The sequence below is a fragment of the Sorex araneus genome, chromosome 6 (assembly GCF_027595985.1).
Source record: "Sorex araneus isolate mSorAra2 chromosome 6, mSorAra2.pri, whole genome shotgun sequence".
Taxonomy (NCBI): domain Eukaryota; kingdom Metazoa; phylum Chordata; class Mammalia; order Eulipotyphla; family Soricidae; genus Sorex; species Sorex araneus.
In genome coordinates this window covers 109,248,369-109,274,653 of record NC_073307.1, presented here as the reverse complement: position 1 = coordinate 109,274,653, position 26,285 = coordinate 109,248,369, and the positions used below count along the sequence as shown (strand labels likewise).

The following is a 26,285-nucleotide window of genomic DNA, read 5'->3' as shown; positions in this document are numbered from 1 at the left end:
ACTTCTGTGGGTGTTCGGGGAATCTGAGGGTGCTTGGTATATGGGATACCAAGAATCATACATGTGCAAGGCCATACCTGGCTGTACTTTTGCTCTGGCCCTCCACTTCATATTAACCTAAAGTAATTTGCATGTCTTCAGATACTTAAGTACATACCTATTAATGTATATTCAGTATATAAAGCTTGTGTTACCTTTTTAGAATTTAGACTTTGTAGTATTTATTAATCAGAAAATCAAAGAAAGTTAGAGCTGATATTTATCTATAACTTAATATATGGTACTCTCCAATGACTATTAAGTGAAAGTTGTTTTATGTCAATACCAAGAGCAAAGCAGAATAATTTGACCTCTTGAGATCTGACAGAATCCTAAAAGATTACTTTGTATGTGTGTGAATTGACTACTCAATAGCATTGCAAAACATAATTAGCTCCATGAAGCTTTGAATTCTCATTTGAGTGTCAAGAATCTTCAGAGATTTATCCCCATAGGTAAAAACTAAAAAAAGTATAAGAGAGCTGTATAACTATAAGAACTTTGATCTGTTATGGAATGATGAATAAATTATCTCAAAAGGTAAGATCCTGGCTATGTTAAAAAATATTATGTATTGATTTTTACAATTTTGCTTCAGAGTACTGTGCTTCCAAATATCATAATCATTTTCATAAGCAGTAGTTGGAAAACAGGAAAGAAGTATTTAAACCATCAGTTGGTAGCATAACATATTCACTCTACTGCTGTACCATCGCTTCAGTCCCAAAGGTGGAAAATTTTAAGATTTAATTAAACTGAGGCCAAGTTAGCGATCTTTTTACCGTTTTTAAAGACTACATATAATTTAGCAACATACATATTTAGCAATATATTATTTTGAAAATAATATGTTCTATGAAACTTCAGTATAAAATATTACTACTATAGAAACTGATAATACAGTTTGTTTTTCTAATGATAGATAATGCATTTTGTATAGTGAACACCATATCTGAACATTAGTGAAAATCATCTCACACCTGTTTTCTAATTAATTACTTAATAAAGCACTAATCATTTTTTAAAAGACTGCAATTATTGAAGTTGGGGTAACCATACAGTTAGTATAAAAAAAAGGAACAACACTGTTCACTGTTTATGTATGCGTGATACCGACACTCATCACCAGAGTGTCCACTACTTCCACCATATCCCATGATATGTCCCCAACCACCCCCATGTAGGCTCCTTCCCTAGAAAAAAATATTTAGTTCTGATGACTTTGACCATTTGTTGTTTCCTTATTAAGCTTAGTTTTTATCTCATTAAAATTTTTTTAAACTTTATTTAGAGACTGATTTACAAAATTGTTCATAATACAGTCATTATAGCTGTTCAATGTTCCCACAACAGTCCCACCGCCAGAGTGACCTTCTCTTCACCATGTCCCTATTTACCCAAACTTCCCCCTTAATGGGCACAAAATAACTTATTTTGTATTGCTTGCTGCAACTAGATATCTCATATTTTCTCTCTCTCTTTTTCTCTCTCTCATCTCTCCACCGTCCCTCTCTTCCCCTCTCTTTTCAACTTTTTCTCATTTATTGTGCAAGAGAGGACACCTACGTATACAGAGGAATGGAGATAATCTCCTGGAATTCCACAAAACTGCAAATCAATGATAAATTGATATAGTAAAATAAGTTTTTTCAAAAACTATCTTTATTTTAGGTATATAACTGTTAAAATTACTATTACAAATAATTCTGTGCTAATGCACTTGAATGTTTTCATAAAATAAATCCTATGAGCCAGGGCCGGCGGCTCGGCTCCAGCCGGCCGGGTTTTTGGCCCGGGTGCCCATGTCTCTGCAGAGCCGGTGGATGTGGAACGAGCGGGAACCAGAGACAGCTTTAGGAATTGGGGTTCCAGCAAGTGCTTGCACCCATGTATGGAGACTGTGAACTAACTTTGGCTACATGCTGTTCCAGGAAGGGAAATGATTCATTTTCCAACTTAAATCTTCGCGGACTTAATTACTATAATACAGAAATTGTAAACTTAGTTCACAGTCTCCATACATGGTTGCAAGCACTTGCTGGAATGGTAGCGGCCGCGCGACATTTTATCTCTTCATTCTCATCAGTGGAAAACTTATTATCAAATATTTCCCTATTAATAGAGCTGTATTCTTAGGGGATAAATTCCAACAAAAATAGTGAGTCTGTTTTGAAACTCTAACAACAATAGTGAGTTATGTGTTGAAATCTGGAATGTAATCATGGTAAAGAGAAAAGGAAGTGAAATTATCACTCACGTACGGGTGGGTTGGGGGGTGAGGGGTGGGAGGTATACCTTTTGTTTGTTTGTTTGTTTTGTTTTTGCTTTTGTTTTTGTTTTTATTGGTGGTGGAATATGGGCACTGGTGAAGGGATGGGTGTTTGAGCATTGTGTAACTGAGATATAAGCCTGAGAACTTTGTAACTTTCCACTTGGTGATTCAATAAAATAAATTAAAAAATAAATAAATAAATCCTACAAATGTAAAGTTTAGTAAGCGATGAGAATTAAAAAAAATTTAAGGAAAAACCTTGAAGATAAAGTGTTAATTTATTTATTTGTAAATTTTTAATCCAATAAATTTACAAGAAGTGGCTTTATTTATGGTAATTAATGAAAAATCCTTTATGTATTTGTGTCTAAAACTTTTAAATTTTAGTTTTGGAGAGCAATCTTTTTTGACTAATAGATACTGAGAGATATATGAATCTTTATACTTCCTTTACACATAAGTGCAAGAGACTTAAGGTTAACCTGTTTCCACTCATTGCCAGATACAGTAATATTTAACTTTAAATTTTATGGTAGCATTATTTAACTTCATTTCATATATATTTATTAGTAGTACATTGTCTCAGAATTTCTGGGACTTCATATTCTAACTTTACAACTATTATGTGCCCTTGTAAAGCTAAATAACTTCTGTAACTTATCTTATTTATCCATAAAATATTGAGTATTAATACAATCGAATTCCAATGAATGAGAAATATAAATAAAAAACATATATATGATTTGTATTCTTACTTATCAAGCATTTGATAAGCACTTCACATTATTGTTTTTATTGTAAAACTCCTATAAACATATATTCAATTGTGTTTACCATAATAATTTGTTATTGTTTAACTTTTTAAATAATTTGTTATTCTTTAATTTTTATATTGTTTTCTTTAATCTGAAACCCACAATAGTGTCCATATAGAAATTATACAATATCCAAAAAAGAGACATGAATTAACAAAAACTTCTGGAGTTTCTGCTAAAATAAAAAAGAGATCAATTTGGCATATAAATATACACTTATGTTTAAATAACTTTTTTGCTATCAAATTCCATATGTATTAAATAAAATTAAACTACTGAATTTATAACTTTCTTCAGTAATATTTTAGCTATTCTCATTGTCCCATGGATTCCCTGGAGAACAGAAACTACACTATAATAACAGAGTTTATTTTACTGGGCTTAACTGATGACCCCATTCTTCGAATCATCCTCTTCCTGATTGTCTTTTGCATCTACCTGGTGACCATCTCTGGAAACCTCAGCACAATCATTCTTCTCAGGGTGTCTTCTCAGCTCCATCATCCTATGTACTTTTTTTCTGAGCCATTTGGCTTTTCTTGACATAGGATATTCATCTTCTGTCACTCCCAACATGCTTGTAAACTTCTTGGCGGAGAAAAACACAATCTCTTATCTGGGATGTGGCATCCAGCTTGGTTCAGCTGTTTTCTTTGGAACATCTGAGGCTCTCCTTCTAGATGTCATGGCCTATGATCGCTTTGTGGCAATCTGCAACCCACTCTTGTATGCCAACAAAATGTCTACACAAGTCTATGTTCAGTTACTAATAGTGACTTACATTGGTGGTATTTTTGATACTGCTTCTTTCACTATTTCATTCTTTTCTTTGTTCTTCTGTGGGCCAAATCAAGTGAATCATTTCTTCTGTGATTTTACTCCTTTAATTGAACTCTCATGCTCTGATGCCAGTATCCCTGCAGTGGTCCCCTCTGTTACCGCTGGCTCCATAATTGTGGTCACAGTGTTTATCATAGCCATCTCCTATGTCTACATCCTCATGACCATCCTAAAGATGCGCTCCACTGAGGGGCACCAGAAGGCTTTCTCCACCTACACCCTACACCTCCCACCTCACTGCAGTCACTCTGTTCTTTGGGACCAACGCATTCATTTACGTGATGCCCAAGTCCAGTTACTCAACTGACCAGAACAAGGTGGTATCTGTGTTCTATATTGTGGTTATCCTCATGCTGAACCCCCTCATCTACAGCCTCAGGAACAATGAGATTAAAGAGGCTCTGAAGAGACAGATTTCTAGAAAGATATTTTCTTATTGAAGAATGTCACTTTATATTTTAATATTATTTTAGTGTAATATTAAGATTAAATAATATACCTTTGGTAAAATACATAGCCATTTACATGCCATAATAGTTTTATTGAATGTATGCATTAAATGATCTAATATCACACTGTAAGTCAGACATCCATGGTGAGTCACCTTAAGAAATTTAAATTATACTAGATATATATGTTGTTTCAAATGAAAAATACTTAATTAGTTAAAAACTTTTTAATGTTTATCCATTTTTTTGAAAAATAAATCTCTGGGTTCAGGTTATTGTACTTCTAATCCTTTATAACTTTGCCCAGTTTCAGCTGCCATTTATCCTCAAAGGAGTGTGTTATCTATGCATAAATCTGACACTAAGAGTAAATGATAAGCTGAACCAGAGAGAACATTGGAGCAGGAAGATCATTTCTAGGAGTGGTTTCTTCCCATCTGTGTTTTGGTTCCTGATCTCTAGTCCAGTCTCCATAGACCCCAGAAGAATGACAGGTCTTGACTGACCTGTGATCTCTGACAGGCTAGACTCGGCAAATTCTCTGTGGGAAGAAACAAGTTCTTGAACTTTTCTGGGTCTGAGTAGGACAAACTTTCTGAGTAGGACAAACTTTCAGATCTTCTTCATGGCTCAGATCTTGGTATTACTCGGGAGCTAGGGAGACAGAATTGTCTCTCTCCTGTGTGGTAGCTCTATGAACTCCTTTAAGGGGCTTAATCAACCCATATATTCAGATCTGTGGAATAGTTATTACTTTTTGACCCTTTTCAATGTGTATGTACAAATTTGCTTTTCTTGATTGGCATTAATTATTAAAATTATTAATTAATTAATGCACTTATTATTGATTCATACATCTAAAAATTATGTGAAAAAATCATCAGCATCTTATGTTCCTATATTTCAGGAACTGTCATTGGTCTTTGTTAATGCAAGTGAAAAAATATCAAATGTATATTTACTCATGGAATTTATCTTATAGTATAAGAGAGATGATTCAACAAGTTAGTGATTCAAACAATTAGGAAGGTTTCATGTGTTGGCGAATGGAATAGTAGAGCTGAGAAAGGGAATGGAACCAGCTGGGGAAAGGAATGGCAAGGTAAGTCTCCCTGCATCTACGCAAGATTGCAGGCGGTATGCTCACTTCTTATTAACTATGAGTTCAAAAAAAATATCTACAAGTCTAGTCTTTCTTAGGCTTGCTTGTAATTCATCTTTGAGGTTTCTCTCCAATAAATGGCAGACTTCTTGTTCTTATTCAGTCCCATTGTGATAAAATTAAGCTTATGATAGAACATTAAATGTCTTAAATATTATGCTTCATCTTACAGGACATAAGGCATTGCCTCACCAGGAACTATGAGAACTCAGAGAATCAAACCTAACACAAAAGTACATCTTTTCTGTGCGAAACAGGAGCCAGAACAAATGTTTACAAAGTTAGGTTCAGGTTTTGTGTTTTCTTGGGTTGAAAAGAGGAGTATGTCAAAACCCAAAGCATATCAGTTTGATGATTGTAATTGTTTCAGCTCTATGTTTAGGACAGGGAACATGAGCGAGTCTTGCAACATTTTAATTTGGGGAACTGGGGAGTCTCAGCCTTGAAAGGATATAAAATGAGCATATACATGTGGTGACTCAGGAATTACGAATAAGCATCAAAATAAAACATTTCAAGGCACATTTATTCCTAAGCACAATTATATACATATCACAGTCAGAAATGAACAAAAAAAGCAAAGACAAGGCAAAGAAATAATGTGTCAAAAATGGAAGTTTGTAGAAATAATTAACCAGAGAAACAGAATAATAAATATCAAGCTAAGGAAATTAATAGACACAAGCTATTTCTTTATTTAAAAGGATACAAATTCCACTTGGATATATATATAATCATAAAAATTAAGGTTTTATGCAAGCAAACCCTAGACTTCATTACTGAACATTTTAACTGGTAGTATTTAAAACCATCATTTGGTTTTTGGCAAGCACAATTTTACAGGTTTTTAAAATGGATCTCAAGAGACAACTGAGACACAAAAGCCATCCGAATTTAGAGGTTTCAGCACCATAACTGAGAGCAACATAGATAAAAATAATGTCATATATACATATCTATATATTGAGGTCCTGGGAAATATTTGTTCTTATAAGAATAGTTGCTCTCAGGAATCATTATTTATAAAAATGATATATTCCATATTTTACCCTAACAATCTAGACACATTTTACAGTTAAAGAATATTTTTTGTTATAAAGTATGTTGCATAGATGACATTTCTTCTTATTGGGATGTAGAGGAAATAGAAAATTCATGAATGTCAATTTTGTCTTTAGAGAAATCAAAGGATTTTGATTCGTTTTCCATAAAGAAGATATTTTTAATCTTGCTTTTTAAATGTCATACTGTTTTTCTATACAAATATTTACTATTCTATACTGCAACACAAGGAAACCATAAAGACCCTGTGTGGTGACCTTGAGATATCGGTCATCTGCTTTTTTTACCAGTCAGTCCTTTCCTAGACACTATTGAATTCGTGTGGGCATTGTGTAATACAAATCATGCTACAAACTTTTGTATTTTCTTTTTTTATTTGTTCTTATCCTATTCTTTTTCTTCCTTTCTTCTTCTCCTTTCTTTTTTTTAAATTTATTTTATTGAATCACCAAGTGGAAAGTTACAAAGTTCTCAGGCTTATATCTCAGTTATACAATGCTCAAACACCCATCCCTTCACCAGTGCCCATATTCCACCACCAATAAAAACAAAAACAAAACAAAAACAAAAACAAAAAAAAACAGTATACATCCCACCCCTCACCCCCCAACCCCCCCGCCGTGTGTGAGTGATAATTTCACTTCCTTTTCTCTTTACCTTGATTACATTCCAGATTTCAACACACAACTCACTATTGTTGTTAGAGTTTCAAAACAGACTCACTATTTTTGTTGGAATTTATCCCCCAAGAATACAGCTCTATTAACAAGGAAATATTTGATAATAAGTTTTCCACTGATGAGAATGAAGAGATAAAATGTCGCGCGGCCGCGGTAGCGGCCACGTGGTTTACAATTTCTGTAGTATAGTAATTAAGTCCGCAGAGATTTAAGTTGGAAAATGAACCATTTCCCTTCCTGGAACAGCATGTAGCAAAAGCTTAGTTCACAGTCTCCATACATGGTTGCAAGCACTTGCTGGAACCCCAAATCCTAAAGCTGTCTCTGGTTCCCGCTCATTCCACATCCACCGGCTGTGCAGAGGCATGGGCACCTGGGCCGAAACTCGGCCGGAGCCGAGCACCGGCCCCGGCTGGGACTGCCTCTTCTCCTTTCTTATCCTCATCTCTTCTCTTCTTCCTCTGTATTTTTTTTGAAAAATTATCTTTTTTTGGCAAAAGTGCCTATTTATTAATAAGGCATGTATTGATAATATAATTTTAACAAAATCACATTTCCTAGTTGATGTTACTTGTTTGGCAGATATACATTAATGAAATTGGTGGATGTTAGCCCTCTTAAGAATAAAATGTAATAGCTATGGAAAAGTCCAAAGCTCAATGTTTGGCTTACTAACTGAAAAACGTAATCACTTGATGTTATGCAATATTGTTTAATGACACTATTTATTTATTTACCTGTTTTTTGTTTTTTTTTCTTTTGGGCGTTTTGGGTCACACCTGACAATACTCAGGGTCTACTCCTGCCACTGTATTCAGAAATAACCCCTGACAGTGCTCAGGAGACCATATAGAATGCCAGGATCAAAGCTGGGTTGGCCACATGGAAGGCAAACATACTCCCTATTGGACTATTGCTCTGGCCCTTATTGACACTTCATTGTGTAACTTAATCTATAAAGACTGAGCTATAAATTCGATGCCATTGAACAAATGATGAACATATATTGCACATATTTAGAACAAAACAATTAATTACAGGAGATATTTTCTTTTAAGAAATATTGTATGTTTAAATTTTTAGCACGTATTATAAAATTAAATTGATTCAAATTTATTTTCTGGCTGGAGCGATAGCACAGTGTTTGGGCTTTTGCCTTTCACGCGGCCGACCTGAATTTGATTTCTCCTCCCCTCTCGGAGAGCCCGGCAAGCTACCGAGAGTATCAAGCCCGCGGCAGAGCCTGGCAAGGTACTCGTGCGTATTGGATATGCCAAAAACAGTAACAATAAGTGTCTCAATGAGAGACGTTACTGGTGCCTGCTTGAACGGGATGACAGTGATACAGTGATACGAATTTATTTTAATAGCTTTTAATTATCTAAATTATCTAAAATATGGAAATCAACTCAGAAATCAATAACAAAAATATGACTAGAAACCAAACCCCTGGAAATAAGTTTATAACTCGTTGATCAAAGAAAAAAATCAAATGAAGCCTAGAAAACAATTGAGTAATAAGAAAAATACTGAATAAAAATGTAAATTCAATAAACAAAGCAAATTAACAACATTTACATTAATTTCCATAAAAAAATAAGATCCAGGATTTTAGAAGGAAAATTGTTATAAGATTTCATAGTAGAAATACAGCATGTAGAAAATTAAGAGACATAACAATGCAGGTATTTGGGATATTACTTAGAGATTTTAATGGACTGATTTAAAATTTATAAAAGGAAAGTAGAAGGTATATTTGAAATACAAAATACTTGTTAGGTGGGTGGTAGCACATATGACCATATAGTCATATGAAAAAAAGTAGGACTTTAAGATTGCTCATGAATAATTCAATAAAGAAGACATATTGTCATAGGCATGGCACAGTCAAGGCAGTTACAGACTATTGGCTGAACACAGCAGTGTTTGCAGGGAAATAAGATGACGAGTTAGCGAGTCTCATTGTCTATGACCTTGCAATACGACCCACAGATTGCATTCTCCTCAGATCTCCCTTGAATTTGGCACAACTATTGATTTGTACAATTGTATTATTCTTAGGAATTGTGTTTAGTTTTGCTGTTTCTCTGTTCCAGCAAATATACCTTTCCCCGTGGCTCAAAACCACCTTTAGGACCTTGCTCAATAAATATTCATCTGGCCAAAAAGCAGTGGCTCAGTTTCTCAAGAATGCTACTGCCCAGCTACCCTATTTGCTAAAATTAAATGTTTGCTGGGTGGTTTCCACTACCCAGCCACCACACCATGCTCCAGCTTGCTTTCCTGACACTCGGGCCGAGCTTCACACACTTGAAGTCCCACAGAATCAGGGAAAGCAGAACTTTGTGACTTTGGACTCCAGTTCAACTGGTTGGAGAAACACAGATTCTCTACCTGCTTTCCCTAACCTCCAGCGCCCTAGGTATCATACCCGGATGACCCCACCCTACCAGTGCCAGATAAATACCTCATTGGCAGACCTCCACAACCTCCACTACACAACCACCGCCACACTCCAGGCTGCTTTCTGGACACATCATAAGACACTTAATACCATTCTCCATAATAACCACACAATTTATGATGAGATTCACCTGTATGGGCAATTAGAAAAGCCTCCATCCATCTCAGAGTGCCCGGCAAGCTACCTAGAGTATCCCACCCACACAGAAGAGCCTGGCAGGCTACCTGTAGTGTATTTGATAAGCCTAAAACAGTAACAACAATGGGCCTCATTCCCCTGACACTGAAAGAGCCTCCAATATGGCAGTTTTAAGAAGGATGAGCAAGGAGAGGCTGATAAAATCTCAGGGACAAACTAGAATGTCAAAACAAAGAAAGACTAAAATGACTGTCTGTATTTTCAACACACAGACGCTTGCATCGGAAGCATCCATCAAGGACCTGATGGTACAAGCGCAGAAGATCAAGTATGATATCATTGGTCTGATCGAAATGAGAAGGCATCGATCACATCATGCCATTTTAGACACTGGAAAAAAACTGTTCCTCATGACATGTGACAACAGAGGCATTGGTGGTGTCGGTGTCCTTGTCCACATGAACTGGGCCATGAACATTGATTTATTAGAATGCCAAACAACCCAAATTGGAGGATTACGCTTGAACAGATGTGGTTCACTGCCAGCAGTTTCTATCTTAGTCATCTACGCACCAACATCCAATTACGATGAAGAAGAAATTGAGAAATTTTACATGGAGCAAGAGAAGTTCTATAAAGAAGACCACACCTTCTACAATATCATTGTCAGTGATTTTAATGCCAACAAAGGACTGAGAAGGTCCCCTAAGAACTCCACATCGGGACCAATGGCCTAGAATGGAACAAACAAGGTGAGAGACTGAGTTCATCATGTCAACCAAGACCATCCATAGTAAATCACAATTCCAGAAGGCCAAATCTAAACGTTGGACATGGGATTGTTCCGGTGGAAGGTTCCACAATGAAATTGACCACAACATATTCAATCGATGGTTTTGCCTGACTAATGTCACTATTGTCTCAAAATTCCAAATGGGGTCGGACCACCATCTCCTTCATGCAAAGTTCTACTTCACATAGCTATGAGAAATGACTGCAAAGTTTAAATTTAAGAAGAGAACTCCCAGGATGACCAAAACTGGGGACTCTTTGACAACATTGCATCACAAACTGGGCCATGAGCACTGAGTCATTCGAATGCCTAAACCCCAAATCAGACTATTACATTTGTTATTTTTTGTCCTTTTTGGGTCACACCTGGTGATGCACAGGTGTTACTCCTGGCTCTGCACTCAGGAATCACCCCTGGCGGTGCTCAGGGGACCATATGGGATGCTGGGAATCAAACATGGGTCGGCCACATGCAAGACAAACGCCCTACCCGCTGTGCTATTGCTCCAGCACAGACGATTACATTTGAATAGATGTGGCTCACTGCCAACAGTTTCATTGTCTACGCACCTACATCCAACTACGATGAAGAAGAAATTGAGAACTTCTACATGGAGCTGGAGAAGTTCTATAAAGAAGACCACATCATGCTCCAGACCACTTTCCGAACACTCGGGCCGAGCTTCAGGCATAAATGAAGCCCCAAAGAACAAAGTAAGGCAGAACTTTGTGACCTGGACTCCAGCTCAACAAATCACAGAAATGGAGATCCTCTGCCTGCTTACCCAACCTCCAGCGCCCCAGAAATCATACCCAGATGACCCCACCCAACCGGGGCCAGATAAATACCTCATCAGCTGACCTCCACTACCTCCACTACCCATCCACCAACAAGCTCCAGGCTGCTTTCTGAACACAGCTTAAGACACTTAATACCAGATTCCCATTATTACCACCCCATATTTCATGAGGTTCACCAGTAAGGATGATTAGAGGCCGCCCTAAAAGCCTCCGTCCATCTGGGAGAGCCCGCCAAGCTACCGAGAGTATCCACCCACATGGCAGAGCCTGGAAAGCTATCAGTGGTGTATCAATATGCCAAAAACAGTAACAACAATGGGCCTCATTTCACTGACACTGAAAGCGCCTCAAATACGGCAACTTTAAGAAAGATCAGCAAGGACAGGCTGATAAAATCTCAGGGACCAAACTCCTGGTATTGTATACTACTATTCTTGGGTATTAGTCTCCTACTCTGTTATTTTATATTTCACAGATGAGTGCAATCTTTCTATGTCTGTCCCTCTCTTTCTGACTCATTTCACTTAGCATGATACTTTCCATGTTGATCCACTTATATGCAAAGTTCATGACTTCATCTTTTCTAATAGCTGCATAGTATTCCATTGTATAGATGTACCAGTGTTACTTTAACCAATGATCTGTTCTTGGGCACTCGGGTTTTTTCCAGGTTCTGCCTATTGTAAACACTGCCACGATGAACATATAAGTGCAGATGTAATTTCGACTATACTTTTTTGTTTCTCCAGGGAATATTCCCAGAAGTGGTATTTCTGGATCAAATGGAAGCTCAATTTCTAATTTTTTGAGTAGCGTCCATATTGTTTTCCAAAGGGGCTGGACCAGTCAGCATTCCCACCAGCAGTACAGGAGGGTCCCTTTCTCCCCACATCCTCTCCAACAGCGGTTGCTTTTGTTCTTTTGGATGTGTGCCATTCTCTGTGGTGTGAGGTGGTATCTCATAGCTTGGAACTTGGCCTCACACGCTGGGGGAAAGTCATACCAAATGGAGAAGGGAACACCAAGTAAATTGTAAGTGGAGATCCCACGTGGTAAGGGAAATGCGCACTGAAAGTAGACTAGTGTCCGAACATGATGGCCACTCAATACCCCTATTGCAGACCACAACACCCAAAAGGAGAGAGAGAGAACAAATTGGAATGCCCTGCCACAGAGACAGGGTGGGGTGGGGGGATGTATTTGGGGGGTTGGAGGGATACTGGGTTCATTGGTGGTAGAGAATGGACACTGGTGGAGGGATAGGCTCCTGAACACTGCATGAGGGAAAAACAAGCATGGATTGTTTGCATCTGTAACTGTACTTCACTGTGACTCACTAATTAAAAAAAATCTTAGGGACCAACTACACTGCCAAAAGCAGAGAATCTTTAAGGAAGACCTCAAAGAGAGAAGTGCAACAGTCTTGACCGATGTAGCAGAAGCCAGGAAAATTATTCACAACACTCACCTGTCCTTTGCCAAGAACAAGACCAAGATGACTGCTCTCTGATGTTCTGATAGATCTGTCACATCTTCCAGAAGGGCAATGGAGAGGATTATTCACTACTTCAATTCGGATCTCTTAGATAGCCACATCCAACTGCCAATATACCAAATTCCAGAGGATGGATATGTCATTCCCAATGTCCTCCATTCTGAAGTCTGACATGCCATTTGGTCAGTAAAGATGCTTACAGCACCCAGTCCAAATAAGTCAGACCCGAATACCTGAAGAATCTGCCCCCAGTGCTCCTCAATACACTGGCTTAGCTCTTCACATGTTACCTATTTGAATGTAAGGTTCCATTCCCGTAGAAAACCAGCGGGACCATTCTGTTGTACAAGTAGGGAGACATTCATGACATAGTCAACTATCGCTAAATCTGCCTGTCATCAATCGTCTACAAGTTGTTCACTCAAGTCATTCGAATAGAATACACAGAACACTAGAAGAAGGACAACCATGAGAGCAAGCTGGATTTTGAAAAGGATTCACCACAATTGACCATATCCACACAGTGACCAAGCTTGTTGAAGTTTCGTGAGAGTTCAAGATACCTCTGTCTAACATTCATTGATTTAAAGAAGGCCTTTGATTCTGTTGAGACTGAAACGGTCATTGAAGCCCTAGCCAAACAGGGCATTCAGACTCAGTACATCAAGATCCTCCATGAGCTGTATTACCGATTCACCACCAGGATCTCAACATTCTACATGGATGTGATCATTGGTGTAAGAGAGGGGTTCAGCAGGGTGATACCATTTCATGGAAACTCTTCAGTGCCACCCTCAAGAATGTCATGCAATGACTGGAATGGGAAGGATTGGAAGTGAAGATAGACGGTTGGCAACTCTACCAACTCTGCTTCAATGATGACATCATTCTAATAACACCAAACATTAACCAAGCGGCACAAATGCTGACTGACTTCGACTATGAGTGTGGAAATGTCGGACTGCAGCTGAATATCAACAAAATGACGTTTATGAAAAATGAACTAGTCCCTGATGTTCTATTTGCATTCAATGGAACGAACATCTCTGAATGCAGAAGCTATGTGTACCTGGCTCTAGAAATCAACATACTTTTCACACCATTTTTGATGGTCTTCAAATATGGTATGAACCATGGGAACACCAGTAAGGGCAATTAGAGGCAGCCCAAAAAGCCTCCATCCATCTCAGCAAGTCCAGCAAGCTACCAAGAGTACCCTGCCTGCATGGCAGAGCCTGGCAAGCTATCCGTGGCATATTCAATTGTGCCAACAACAGTAACAACAATGGGCCTCATTTACCTGACACCGAAAGAGCACCCAATTTAGCAGCGTTAAGAACGATGAGCAAGGAGAGGCTGATATAATCTCAGGGACAAACTAGACTGCCAAAATGAAGAAAGACTAAAATGACTGTCTGTACTTTCAACGTACGGCCGCTGACATCAGAAGCATCCATTGAGGACCTGATGATGCAAGCGTAGAAGATCAAGTACAACATCATTGGTCTGACTGAATCCAGAAGGCATTGATCACATCATCCATTTTCAACACTGGAGAACTGTGCTTCAGAACATGCGACAACAGAGGCGTTGGTGGTGTCGGTGTCCTTATCAGCACAAACTTTGCCATGAGCATTGATTCATTCAAATGCCTAACAACCCAAATCGGATGATTACTCTTGAATAGATGTGGCTCAATGCCAGCAGTTTCTATCTTTATTGTCGACGCACCAACATAAACTACGATGAAGAAGAAATTGAGAAGTTCTACATGGAGCTGGAGAAATTCTTGAAGAAGACCACACCTTCTACAAGATCATTGTTGGTGATTTTAATGCCAAGATAGGACCAAGAAGGTAGCCCAAAGAACTCCACATAGGGTCGGATGGCTTAGAATGGAACAAACATGGTGAGAGACTGGTTCATCACATAGACCAAGACCATCCATGGTAAGTCACAGTTCCAGTCGGCCAAATCTAAACGTTGGACATGGGTGTCTCCCGGTGGACAGTTCCACAATGAAATTGACCACATCATATTCAATCAAAGGTTTTGCCTGACTGATGTCGATGTTGTCCCAAAGTTGCAAACGGGTTTGGACCACTGTCTGCTTCATGCAAATTTCTACTTCACAGAGCAGGGAGAAAGGACTATAAAGTTTAAGTTTAATAATAGAACTCCCAGAATGACCACCACTGGGAGTTCTTTGGCACTATTGTGGTAATGGGGGAATATGCCGTTGTACAAAACATTGACAAGGAATACAATGAACTGGTTCAGAACCTCCGTGATTGCATGAAAAATGCCGGGAGTGGGAAAGTCACAGACACCTGTCTTCAGAAATTCTCAAGCTGATTCGCCAACGGGGTTTGGCTGTTAGGCAACGAAAAGCTAATGTCTTAGCTCTCGAAGCTGTGCTGAGAAGCGATAAAGGAAGACCTCAAAGAGAGAAGAGCAGCAGTGTTTGCTGATGTGGCAGAAGCTGGGAAAAGTATTCGCAACACTCACCTGTCCTTCGCTAACTACAAGACCAAGATGATGCTCTCCGACATCCTGAAGTATCTATCACTCTATTCAAAAGGCCAATGGAGAAGATTATTCACGACTTCTACTCGGACCTGTTCAACAGCCACGTCCATCTCTGCACATATCAAATTCCACAGGATGGATATGTCATTTCCATGTCCTCCCTTCAGAAATCTGACATGCAATTTAGTTAGTTTCTAGTATTTCTCCATCATCACCATTGTGTCTTGAACTTTCTTCCCAAGTAACACAACAATTTTTATATCTATCAATGATGTCGTCTAAGTATAGCCAGTGTGCATGTGTTCTTTTATTCATTGTGAGGACAGTAGACTTCTGGTGACTTATGTGAAGCAGAGGAGAGAGACAGCCACTTTCTCATGAACCAATCCTGCCACTCCAGGACTGGCTGGGAAGTCTAGGACTGATGAAGTCAAACCTTAGATTGCGCCAGTCCCACTAGATAGCTATCAAGCCACACCTGACATCCACTTGTCCTGTGCAACCAGGAGTTGATCCCCATCACCCTATTTCTCGGGAGCCATAGACTCAGGCTGAAGGTAGGAATTGCTCTTTTCAGGAAATGAAAGTCAGTGCTAGGCCTTATCAAGGCCTGTCAGGCTTTTGCCTTTTCACAGAAAAGAATTTCAAGGGGAGATTTTATTTTATTTGAAGGTAGGATAGAGAGAGAAAGAGAGACAGAGACAGAGCCAGAGAGACAGAGTGACAGAGACAGAGACAGATAGATAGATAGATAGATAGATAAAGAGACAGAGACAGGTAGAGACAGAGAGAGATACTCAAGAGAAATGTGGTCTCCAGAGATAGAGAGCCCCTCCCCTCACAATCTTAGCTTTAGATATGAAGGAACACATCTCAAGAGGGGAGATGCAGGTGACAAGATGATTTGACTCCACAGGCACTTGGCCATCACATGTGGACACAAGCAGCACGTGGGCTTAGGCAGCATATGTGCATTATTCTGTGTTCAAGTTTGTTTTATAACCCCACTAGAGGCTTCCTACCTAGGTCAGAGTCCATTGCTAGAGTGGTTGCCAAGGGAGTAGATTTGCGATTACTTGATGATCTTCTTTGAAATTTCTTTTTTAAAGATTTCCAGTTTTCTTTGAAATTCCTTCCTGGAGCTAACATAGAACCAGGGAAGGCTGTTTGAGTCACACCTAATGATGCTCAGGGGTGACTCCTAGTTCTGCACTCAGGATTTACTCCTGGGGGTGCTTGGGGAACCACATGGGATACCAATGATCATACATGTGCAAGGAAAACACCATACCTGGTTGTACTTTTGCTCTGGCCCCTAAACCTCATATCAACCTAAAGTAATTAGCATGTCTTCAGATACTTAAGTAAAGAACTTACCTTTTATTATATATTCAATTTATAACCTTGGGATACCTTTATAGAACTGAATATTAGGAGTAAACATTTATTAATCAGAAAATCAAAGAAACTTAGAGCCTATATTTATCTATAACTTAATATATGATACTCTCCAATGATGATAAAGTGAAAGTTGTTATCTGTCAATACCAAGACATAGGCAGAATAATTTGACCTCTTGAGAACTGACAGAATCCTAAAAGTTTACTTTGTATGTGTGTGAAATTACTACTCAATATCATTAGAACATAATTAGTTTCACGAAGCTTTGAATTCTCATTTGAATCTCAAGAATCTTCAGAGATTCATCCCCAAAGGCAAAAACTAAAACAGTATGAAAACGCTATATAACCACAAAAAATTTGGTCTGTTGTGGAAAGATGAGTTAATTATTACAAAAGGTAAGATCCTGGCCATGTTAACAAATGTTATACACTGATTTTTACCATTTTGCTTCAGAGTATTGTGCTTCCATATATTATATCTGTTTTTCATAAGCAGTAGTTGGAAAACAGGAGAGTAGTAATTAAACCATAGGCTGGTAGCAAATTTGGTTATAGTATGGCTTCTAGCATAATTACTTATAAATAAGTAGGTATAACCTGTCCATGTTTACCTTCTCTGGATTCTTTGATCTCTTTATAAATATGGAAACTCATATTGTGTTTATTGTGTCTAAACTCAGCACTCTCCATAATATATTCACTGTCTTTAGATATTTTGGCCATTTACTGGCATCGAAAGACTTTTTCAAAGGAAGACTTAAAACAGATCAAATAGATTTGCAGAAGTCTTTGTTTATGAGTCTGAATGCCTATGCTTCAAAGCAATAACACATAAGAAAAATTTCAGAACATAAAGGTGGAAAATTTTAAGATATAATTAAACTTGGAGCCAATTTAACTATCCTTTTTGCAGTCTGTAAAGACTACATATTATTTAGCAACGTATGTATGTATTTAGACTATATATATTTAGCGATATATTTTTTTGAAAATAATATGTTCTATGAAACTTCAGCATAAAATATTATTATTGTAGAAACTGATAATATATTCTTTTGTTAATAACAGATCATGCATTTTGCATAGTATATACCATACCTGAACATTAGTGATAATCACCTCACAGCTGTTTTCTAATTAATTACTTAATAAAGCCCTAATTATTTTTAAAGGACTATTTGTTAACATATTTGGGATAACAATGCAGTTAAGTATAAAAAATTTAAAAACACTGTTAACTTCATGAATATATTGTTTCAACACTCATCACCAGAGTGCCTACTTCCATCCAATGTATCCCGTGATTCCCTCCCCAAATCCACCCCCATGTAAGCTACTTTCCCTAGAAAAAAATCTTTAGTTCTGATGACTTTGACCATTTGTTGTTCCCTTACTAGGTTTACGGTTTTTTTGTGGTTTTGTTTGTATGTTTTTGGGGTCACACCAGGCGATGCACAGGGGTCACTCTTGGCTCTGCACTCAGGAATTACTCCTGGCATTGCTCAGTGGACCATATGGAATGCTGGGATTCAAAACTGGGTCAGTCGCATGCAAGCCAAAGGCTGTACAACTCTACCTGCTATGCTATGGCTCTAACCCATAGGTTTAGTTTTTATCTCATATATTTTTTTAAAAAAAATTTAACTTTGTTTTGGGGCCGGAGCGATGGCACAGAGGGTAGGGCGTTTGCCTTGCACTCGGCCGACCCGGGTTCGATCCCCGGCATTTCATATGGTCCCCCAAGCACCGCCAGGAGTAACTCCTGAGTGCAAAGCCAGGAGTAACCAATGAGCATCGCTGGGTGTGACCCAAAAAGCAAAAAAAAAAAAAAATTAACTTTGTTTAGACACTGTGGTTTATAAAATTGTTCATAATACAGTCATTACAGGCATTCAATATTCCCACAACAATCCCGCCACCAGATTGACCTTCCCTTCACCATGTCCCTATTTTCCCATACTTCCCCCTTAATAGGCACAAAATAGCTTATTTTATATTGCTTCTACAACTAAATATTTCATATTTTCTCTCTCTGTCTTTCCCTTATCTTCCCAGCCTCATCTTCCTCTCTCTTTCTCACTCTTTTACTCTTTTATAGTGCAGGAGATGACACCTATATTTATAGATGAATAGGGATAATCTCCTGAATTCCACAAAACTGTAAATCAATAAAAAATTAATATAGAAAAACAGGTTTTTTTCAAAAACTGTATCTACAGGTACATAACTATTAAAATTATTTTTAGGAATAATTCTGTGCTAATTCACTTGAATGGTTCCATAAAATAGATAAGGTCTACAAAATGTAAAGTTTAGCAAGTGAAGGTAGTTTAGAAAATTTTTAAAAAACCTGAGGATAGAACGTTAATTTATCTAATAATAAATTTTTAAATCCAATTAATTTACAATAAGTGACTTTATTCATTGCCCTAAATTAAAAATTCTTTGTGGATTTTTGTTGAGGACCTTTTTAATTTTAGTTTGAAAAGTAATCTTATTTGACTAGTAGATACTGAGAGATACATGAGACTTTATACATAACTGTAAGAGGCTTTAGGTTAATCTGTGTGCACTCATTGTCAGATACAGAAATATTTAACTTTAAATTTTATGGTAGCATTACTTAACTTAATTTCATAGAGCACAGAGGGTAGGGTGTTTGACTTGCAAGCGGACGACCTGGGATCGATTCCTCCGTCCCTCTTGTAGAGCCAGACAACCTACTGAGACCATCTCGCCCACACAGCAGAGCCTGGCAAGCTACCTGTGGTATATTTGATATGCCAAAACAGTGACAAAAGAAGTCTCACAATGACTATGTTACTGGTACCCGCTCAAGCAAATCCATGAACCAGGGAACAACAGTGCTACAGTGCTACAGTAATAAATTGTCTCAAAATTTCTGGGACTTCATATTCTGATTCTACAACTGTTATATGCCCTTGTAAAGTTAAGTAACTTCTATAACCCATCTTATTCATGCATAAATTAATGATTATACATGCATAAAATAATGATTATTTAATACAATTTGATTCCAATTAAAGAGAAATATACATAAAGATACATTTATATGATATTTATTCTTCTTTATTAAGCATTTTATAAGTGCTTCTCATTGGTGTCTTTATTGCAAAACTTCAATTAACATATATTTGATTGTGTTTACCATTATAATTTGTTATCCTTTAATTTTTATATTGTTTTCTTTAACCTGAAACCCACAATAGTGTCCATATGGAAATTATACAATATAAAAAAGACATAAAATAAAAATGATATGAATTAAAAAATTTTTCTGGAGTTTTTCCTAAGATAAAAGAGAGACTCAATTTGGTATATAAGTATGCACTTAAGCTTAAATAACTTTCTTTGCTATGAATTTCCAAATGTATTAAAGAAAATTAAACTATTGAATTTATAACTTCTTCAGTAATGTTTTAGCTGTTCTTCATTGTCTCATGGATCTTCCTGGGAACAGAAACTACACTACAATAACAGAGTTTATTTTACTGGGCTTAACTGATGACCCCATTCTTCGAATCATCCTCTTCCTGATCATCCTTTGCATCTACCTGGTGACCATCTCTGGCAACCTCAGCACAATCACTCTTATCAGGGTGTCTTCTCAGCTCCATCACCCTATGTACTTTTTTCTGAGCCATTTGGCTTTCGTTGACATAGGCTATTCCTCTTCTGTCACTCCCAACATGCTTGTAAACTTCTTGGTGGAGAAAAACACAATCTCTTATCTGGGATGTGGCATCCAGCTTGGTACAGCTGTTTTCTTTGGGTCGGCTGAGTGCTGCCTTCTGGCTGTCATGGCCTATGATCGCTTTGTGGCAATCTGCAACCCACTCTTGTATGCCAACAAAATGTCTACACAAGTCTATGTTCAGTTACTAGTAGTGTCTTACATTGGTGGTATTTTTGATGCTTCTTCGTTCACTATTTCATTCTTTTCTTTGTTTTTCTGTGGGCCAAATCAAGTGAATCATTTCTTCTGTGATTTTACTCCTTTAATTGAACTCTCGTGTTCTGATGCCAGTATCGCTGCAGTGGTCCCCTCCTTTACCGCTGGCTCCATCATTATGGTCACAATGTTTATCATAGCCATCTCCTATGTCTACATCCTCATCACCATCCTGAAGATGCGCTCCAATGAGGGGCGCCAGAAAGCCTTCTCCACCTGTACCTCCCACCTCACTGCAGTCACTCTATTTTATGGGACTGTCACATTCATTTACGTGATGCCCAAGTCCAGTTACTCAACTAACCAGAACAAGGTAGTGTCTGTGCTCTACATGGTGGTTATCCCCATGCTGAACCCCCTCATCTACAGCCTCAGGAACAATGAGATTAAAGGGGCTCTAAAGAGACAGCTTGCTAGAAAGATATTTTCTTAGTGAAGCATGTTGTTTTATATTTTAATATTATTTTTAATGTAATAATAAGAATAAATGGCATCACTGTATCACTTCATCTTCCTGCTCATCGAGATTCTTGAGTGGGCACAATTAATGTCTCCATTGTGAAACTAGTTGTTACTGTTTTTGGCATATCGAATACACCACGGTGAGCTTGCCAGGCTCTGCCATGCAGGCGAGATACTCGAATACAGGTCCATGACTTGCAAGGCAAACACCTTATCCACTCAAAGCACTGCCTCTACAGACTCTCTAGATTTCCTTCCCAGTGCCACAAATAATGGTGGTTTCTTCAATAGAATAAAGGTTAGATTTTTAAAATTTTTTCTAACTACAAAGACTATGAATAGCATATCTGTGGTAAAGAATATAGCTTTTTACATACCATAATAGTTTTTATTGAATGTGTGGGTGAATGATCTAATATCAAATTGTAAATCAGACATCCATGGTGAGTCACCTTAAAATATTTAAGTTATAGTAGAAATATATGTTGTTTCAAATGAAAAATAATCAGTTAAAAACTTTTTTAATGTTTATTGATTTTTTTGAAAAATGAGTTCAGATTGTTGTACTTCTAATGCATTACAAGTATGCCCAGTTTCAGCTGCCATTTATCTTCAAAATGACCAAGTTGAACCAGAGAGAACATTGAAGCAGGAAGATCATTTTTAGGAATGGTTTCTTTCCACCTGTGTTTTGGTTCCTGATCTCTAGTCCAGTCACCATAGACCTCCGAAGTATGACAGTTATCTGACTGACCTGTGATCTCTGACAGGCTAGACTTGGCAAATTCTCTGTGGGAAGAAACAAGTTCTTAAACTTTTCTGGGTCTGAGTAGGACCAACTTTCAGGTCTAGTTCATGCTCAGATCTTGGTGATACTCAGGGAGCTAGGGAGACAGAATTGTCTCTCTCCTGTGGGGTAGCTCCACTCCATGAACTACTTTAAGGGCTTAATCATCCAATATATTCATTTCTGTGTAATAGTTATTACTTTCTCGACCATTTTTAATGTGTCAGATACAAATTTGCTTCTTTTTATTGGCATTATTAAGACTATATATTATTTAATCCACTTTTTTATTGAATCATCCATTTAATAACTATGTTGATGCTAAGTGAAATGAGTCAGAAAGAGAGACCCAGACATAGAAGGTCAGCACGCGTATGTGGAGTATAGAAGAAACTCACATGAGGCTGACATCCAAGGACAGTAGATACAGGGGCCAGGAGGATTGTCCCATAGCTGGAAGCCTGCTTCATGAGCCCAAGAGAGAAGGTAGTTGGAATAGAGAAGGGAATACTAGGAAAATGATGGCTGGAGGAATCAGTTGGGATGGGAGATGCATGCTGAAAGTAGATAATGGAACTAATATGATGACCTCTCAGTGTCTGTGTTGCAAGCCATAATGCCCAAAAGTAGAGAGATATTGTCTGCCATGGAGGCAAGGGGAGAATGGGAAAGGTGGGGGATATACCGAGTATATTAGTGGTGGGAAATGCTCACTGGTGGAGGGATGGGTGTTTGATCATTGTGTGATTGTAGCCAAAACATGAAAGATTGTAACTATCTCATGGTGATTCAATAAAATCTTTTAAAAATTATGTTGAAAATATTCAACATCACATGTTCTAATATTTCTGAAACTGTCATTGGTGTTTGGGAAAGCAAGTGAAAAAAATATCAAATATATGTTTACTCATGGAATTTATTGTATAGTATAAGAGAGAAAATTTAACAAGTTAGTGATTCAAACAATTTAAAAAGGTTTCATATGTTATCAAATGGAATAGCAGAGTGGAGTAAGGGAAATGAACAAGGTGGGAAAGGGAAGGGAAATATAAGCCTCCCTGGGAAGATGCATCTATGCAAGATTGCAGGAGATATCTCACTTCTTATTAACTATGAATTGGAAAATATATCTGCAAGTCTAGTCTCTCTTAGGCTTGCTTGTAATATATCTTTGCGGTTTCTCTCCAATAAATTGCAGACTTCTTGTTCTTATTCAGTCCCATTGTGAATAAAATTAAACACATGACAGAATGTTAAATGTCTTAAATATTCTGCTTCAGCTTACAGGACATAAGGCATTGTCTCACCAGGAACTGTGAGAACTGAGAGAATAAAATCTAACACAAAGGTACTTCTTTTCTGTGCAAAACAGAAGCCAGAACAAAGGGTTACAAAATTAGGTTCAGGTTTAGTGTTGTCTTGTGTTGAAAAGAGGACTATGTCAAAACCCAATGCATGTCAATTTGATGATGTTAGTTGTTTCAATTCTGTTTCGGACAGGGAACATGAGCAAGTCTTATAAAATTTTAATTTGGGGAACTGGGGAGTCTCAGCCTTTAGTGGATATAAAATGAGCAAATATATATACTGACTCAGGAATTACGAATAAGCATCAAAATAACACATCTCAAGGCATATTTATTCCTAAGCAAATGTTTTTCTATATCTCACTCAGAAACAAATAAAAAAGCAATGACAAGGCAAAGAAAATAAGTTGTCAAGAATAGAAGTCCATAAAAATAATTGATCAGAGAAACAGAATAATAAAGATTAAGCTAAGTAAATTAATAGACATAAGCTATTTCTTTATTTAAAAAGTTAAAAGTACAACTTGGGTATCTATACTGTCACTGTCACTGTCTTCCTGTTGTTCATCAAAAGTTACTCGAGCGGGAACCAGTAATATCTCTATTGCACTCAGCCCTGAGTTTTAGAGCCTCCCTTACTCGTCTTTCCCAATGATTGGAGGCCATTTCAAGGTCAAGGGAATGAGGCCTATGTACTGTTTTTGGCATATGGCATGGGCTATGGGTATCTTGCTAGGCTCTGCCATATTGGCGTGATCCTCTCGGTAGCTTGCTGGGTTCTCCGAGAGGTATGTATATATCTTTTACTGTATTGGGATATGAATACGCCATGGGAAGCTTGCAAGGCTCTCTCATGAGGGCAATAGACTGTTGCTAGCTTGTCAGGTTTGCCAAGAAGGAGAATAAGGCTATTTGGTGTTACTCGGCCGCAAAGCTTCTGGGAGCTTGGTCTTAAAGTCTCTGGATGTTGGCCATTGGTGGGGTTACACAGTGCTGGGTACAGTTTGTGAGTGTGGCTCCCAAGCCACTGGAAAATGAGGGGGTCTGGATGGAGAAGGTTCAGTCCCAATTCAAGCAGGCTTGGAAACCTCAGCCCCAGGGCCCACACACCTGGTTTCCTCTGCTGGTCCCTTCATGCGTGAGGCTCATCGGAACCTGTGGAGAGTGGCCTTGAGCATGGCTGTGGTTTTGTTCTGGAGGTCTTCAACTGTCAAGGCTCTGCTTGGGGCAGGAAGGGAAAGGCAAGCCATCCCCTCTGAGAGGCCCTGGTGAAGACAGCCAAGCACGGAGTGCAAGAGACTCTGCGTTGCTCTCTTCAGGCAGTTTGGTCTTACAGTCTCTGTATGTTGGCCGTTGGTTTGATTACATGGCACTGGAGGCAGGGATATCTATACAATCATAAAAATTAAGGTTTTATGCAAGCAATCATAAAACTTTATAACTGAAGAGTTTAACTGGTAATATTTAAAATAATCATTTTCTTTTTGGCAAGCACAATTCTACAGGTTTTAAAAATGGATCTCAAAAGACAACTGAGACACTAAAGCCATCTGAATTTAGATTTCAGGACCAGAACTGAGAGCAATACTGATAAAAATAATGTCATATTATTTTTATATGACACATATATAGACAGAGGTCTTGGGAAACATATGTTCTTATAAGAGTAGTTGCTCTCAGTCAACATTATTTATAAAGAGGTATATTCCATATACTGCCCTAACAATCTAGACACATTTTACAGTTAAAGAATAATTTTTGCTATAAAGCATGTTGCCTAGATGACATTTCTTTTTATTCGGATATAGGGGAAATAGAACATTCATGAATGTCAATTTTGTCTTTAGAGAAATCAAAGGACTTTGATTTGTTTTCCATAAAGAAGATATTCATAATCTTGCTTTTTAAATTTCATACTGTTTTTCTATGCAAATATTTATTATTCTATACTGCATCACAAGCAAATCATAAAGACCTTATCTGGTGACTGTGAGATCATCTGCTCTTTATACCAGTCAGGCTTTTCCTAGACACTATTGAATTTGTGTGGGCATTGTGTAAAAGAAATCATGCCAAAAACTTTTCCTATTCTTTTTCTCCTTTTTTCTTCTCCTTTCTTCTCCTCATTTTCCTCACTTCTGCCTCTGTATTTTTTTGAAAAATTATATTTTTGACAAAAGTGCCTATTTATTAAGAAGGCATGTATTGATAATATAATTTTAGCAAAATCATATTTTCTAGTTCATGTTACTAGTCTCAGTAACAATTGTTTGGCATATATGCATTAATGTAATTGGTGGATGTTAGCCCTCTTAAGAATAAAATGTAATAGCTATGGAAAAGTTCAAAGCACATTTTTAGCTAACCGAATGAGCAAGGTGACCATTTGATGTTTCACAATATTGCTTGATGGCACTTTATTTATCTGTTTTGTTTTTTTCTTTTGAGCTTTTTATTTTGTCACACCTGGCATTGTGACACTGTGGCACTCAGGGCCTACTACTGGCTCTGTACTCAGGAATCACTCCTGGCCGTTCTCAGGGGACCATATGAAATGCCAGGATCAAACCCGGATTTACCACATAGAAGGCAAAAGTCCTCCCCACTGGAATATTGCTCTGGCCCTTATTGACACTTCATTATGTAATTTAACCTATAAAGACTGAACAATAAATTTGATGCCTTGCACATATTTTGAACAAAACAAACAACTACAGAAGATATTTTCTTTTAAAAAACAGTGTATGTTTAAATTTTGAGCAGGTATTGAAAAATAAAATTAGTTTCATCATCATCATCATCATTATCATCATCA

At 37.7% G+C, this 26,285-nt stretch overlaps 1 protein-coding gene and 1 pseudogene across 1 annotated transcript; both read left to right on the top strand.

Moving 5' to 3' along the window:
• The first annotated feature begins 3,450 nt into the window (after positions 1-3,450).
• On the top strand, positions 3,451-4,406 carry LOC101546822 (olfactory receptor 502-like; annotated as a pseudogene).
• A 15,996-nt stretch (positions 4,407-20,402) lies between these two features.
• LOC101547339 (olfactory receptor 502-like) lies at positions 20,403-21,347 on the top strand. The gene has a single exon (XM_004613635.2). The coding sequence runs from the start codon at positions 20,403-20,405 to the stop codon at positions 21,345-21,347; it is 945 nt and encodes a 314-aa protein (XP_004613692.2).
• Positions 21,348-26,285: the final 4,938 nt, after the last annotated feature.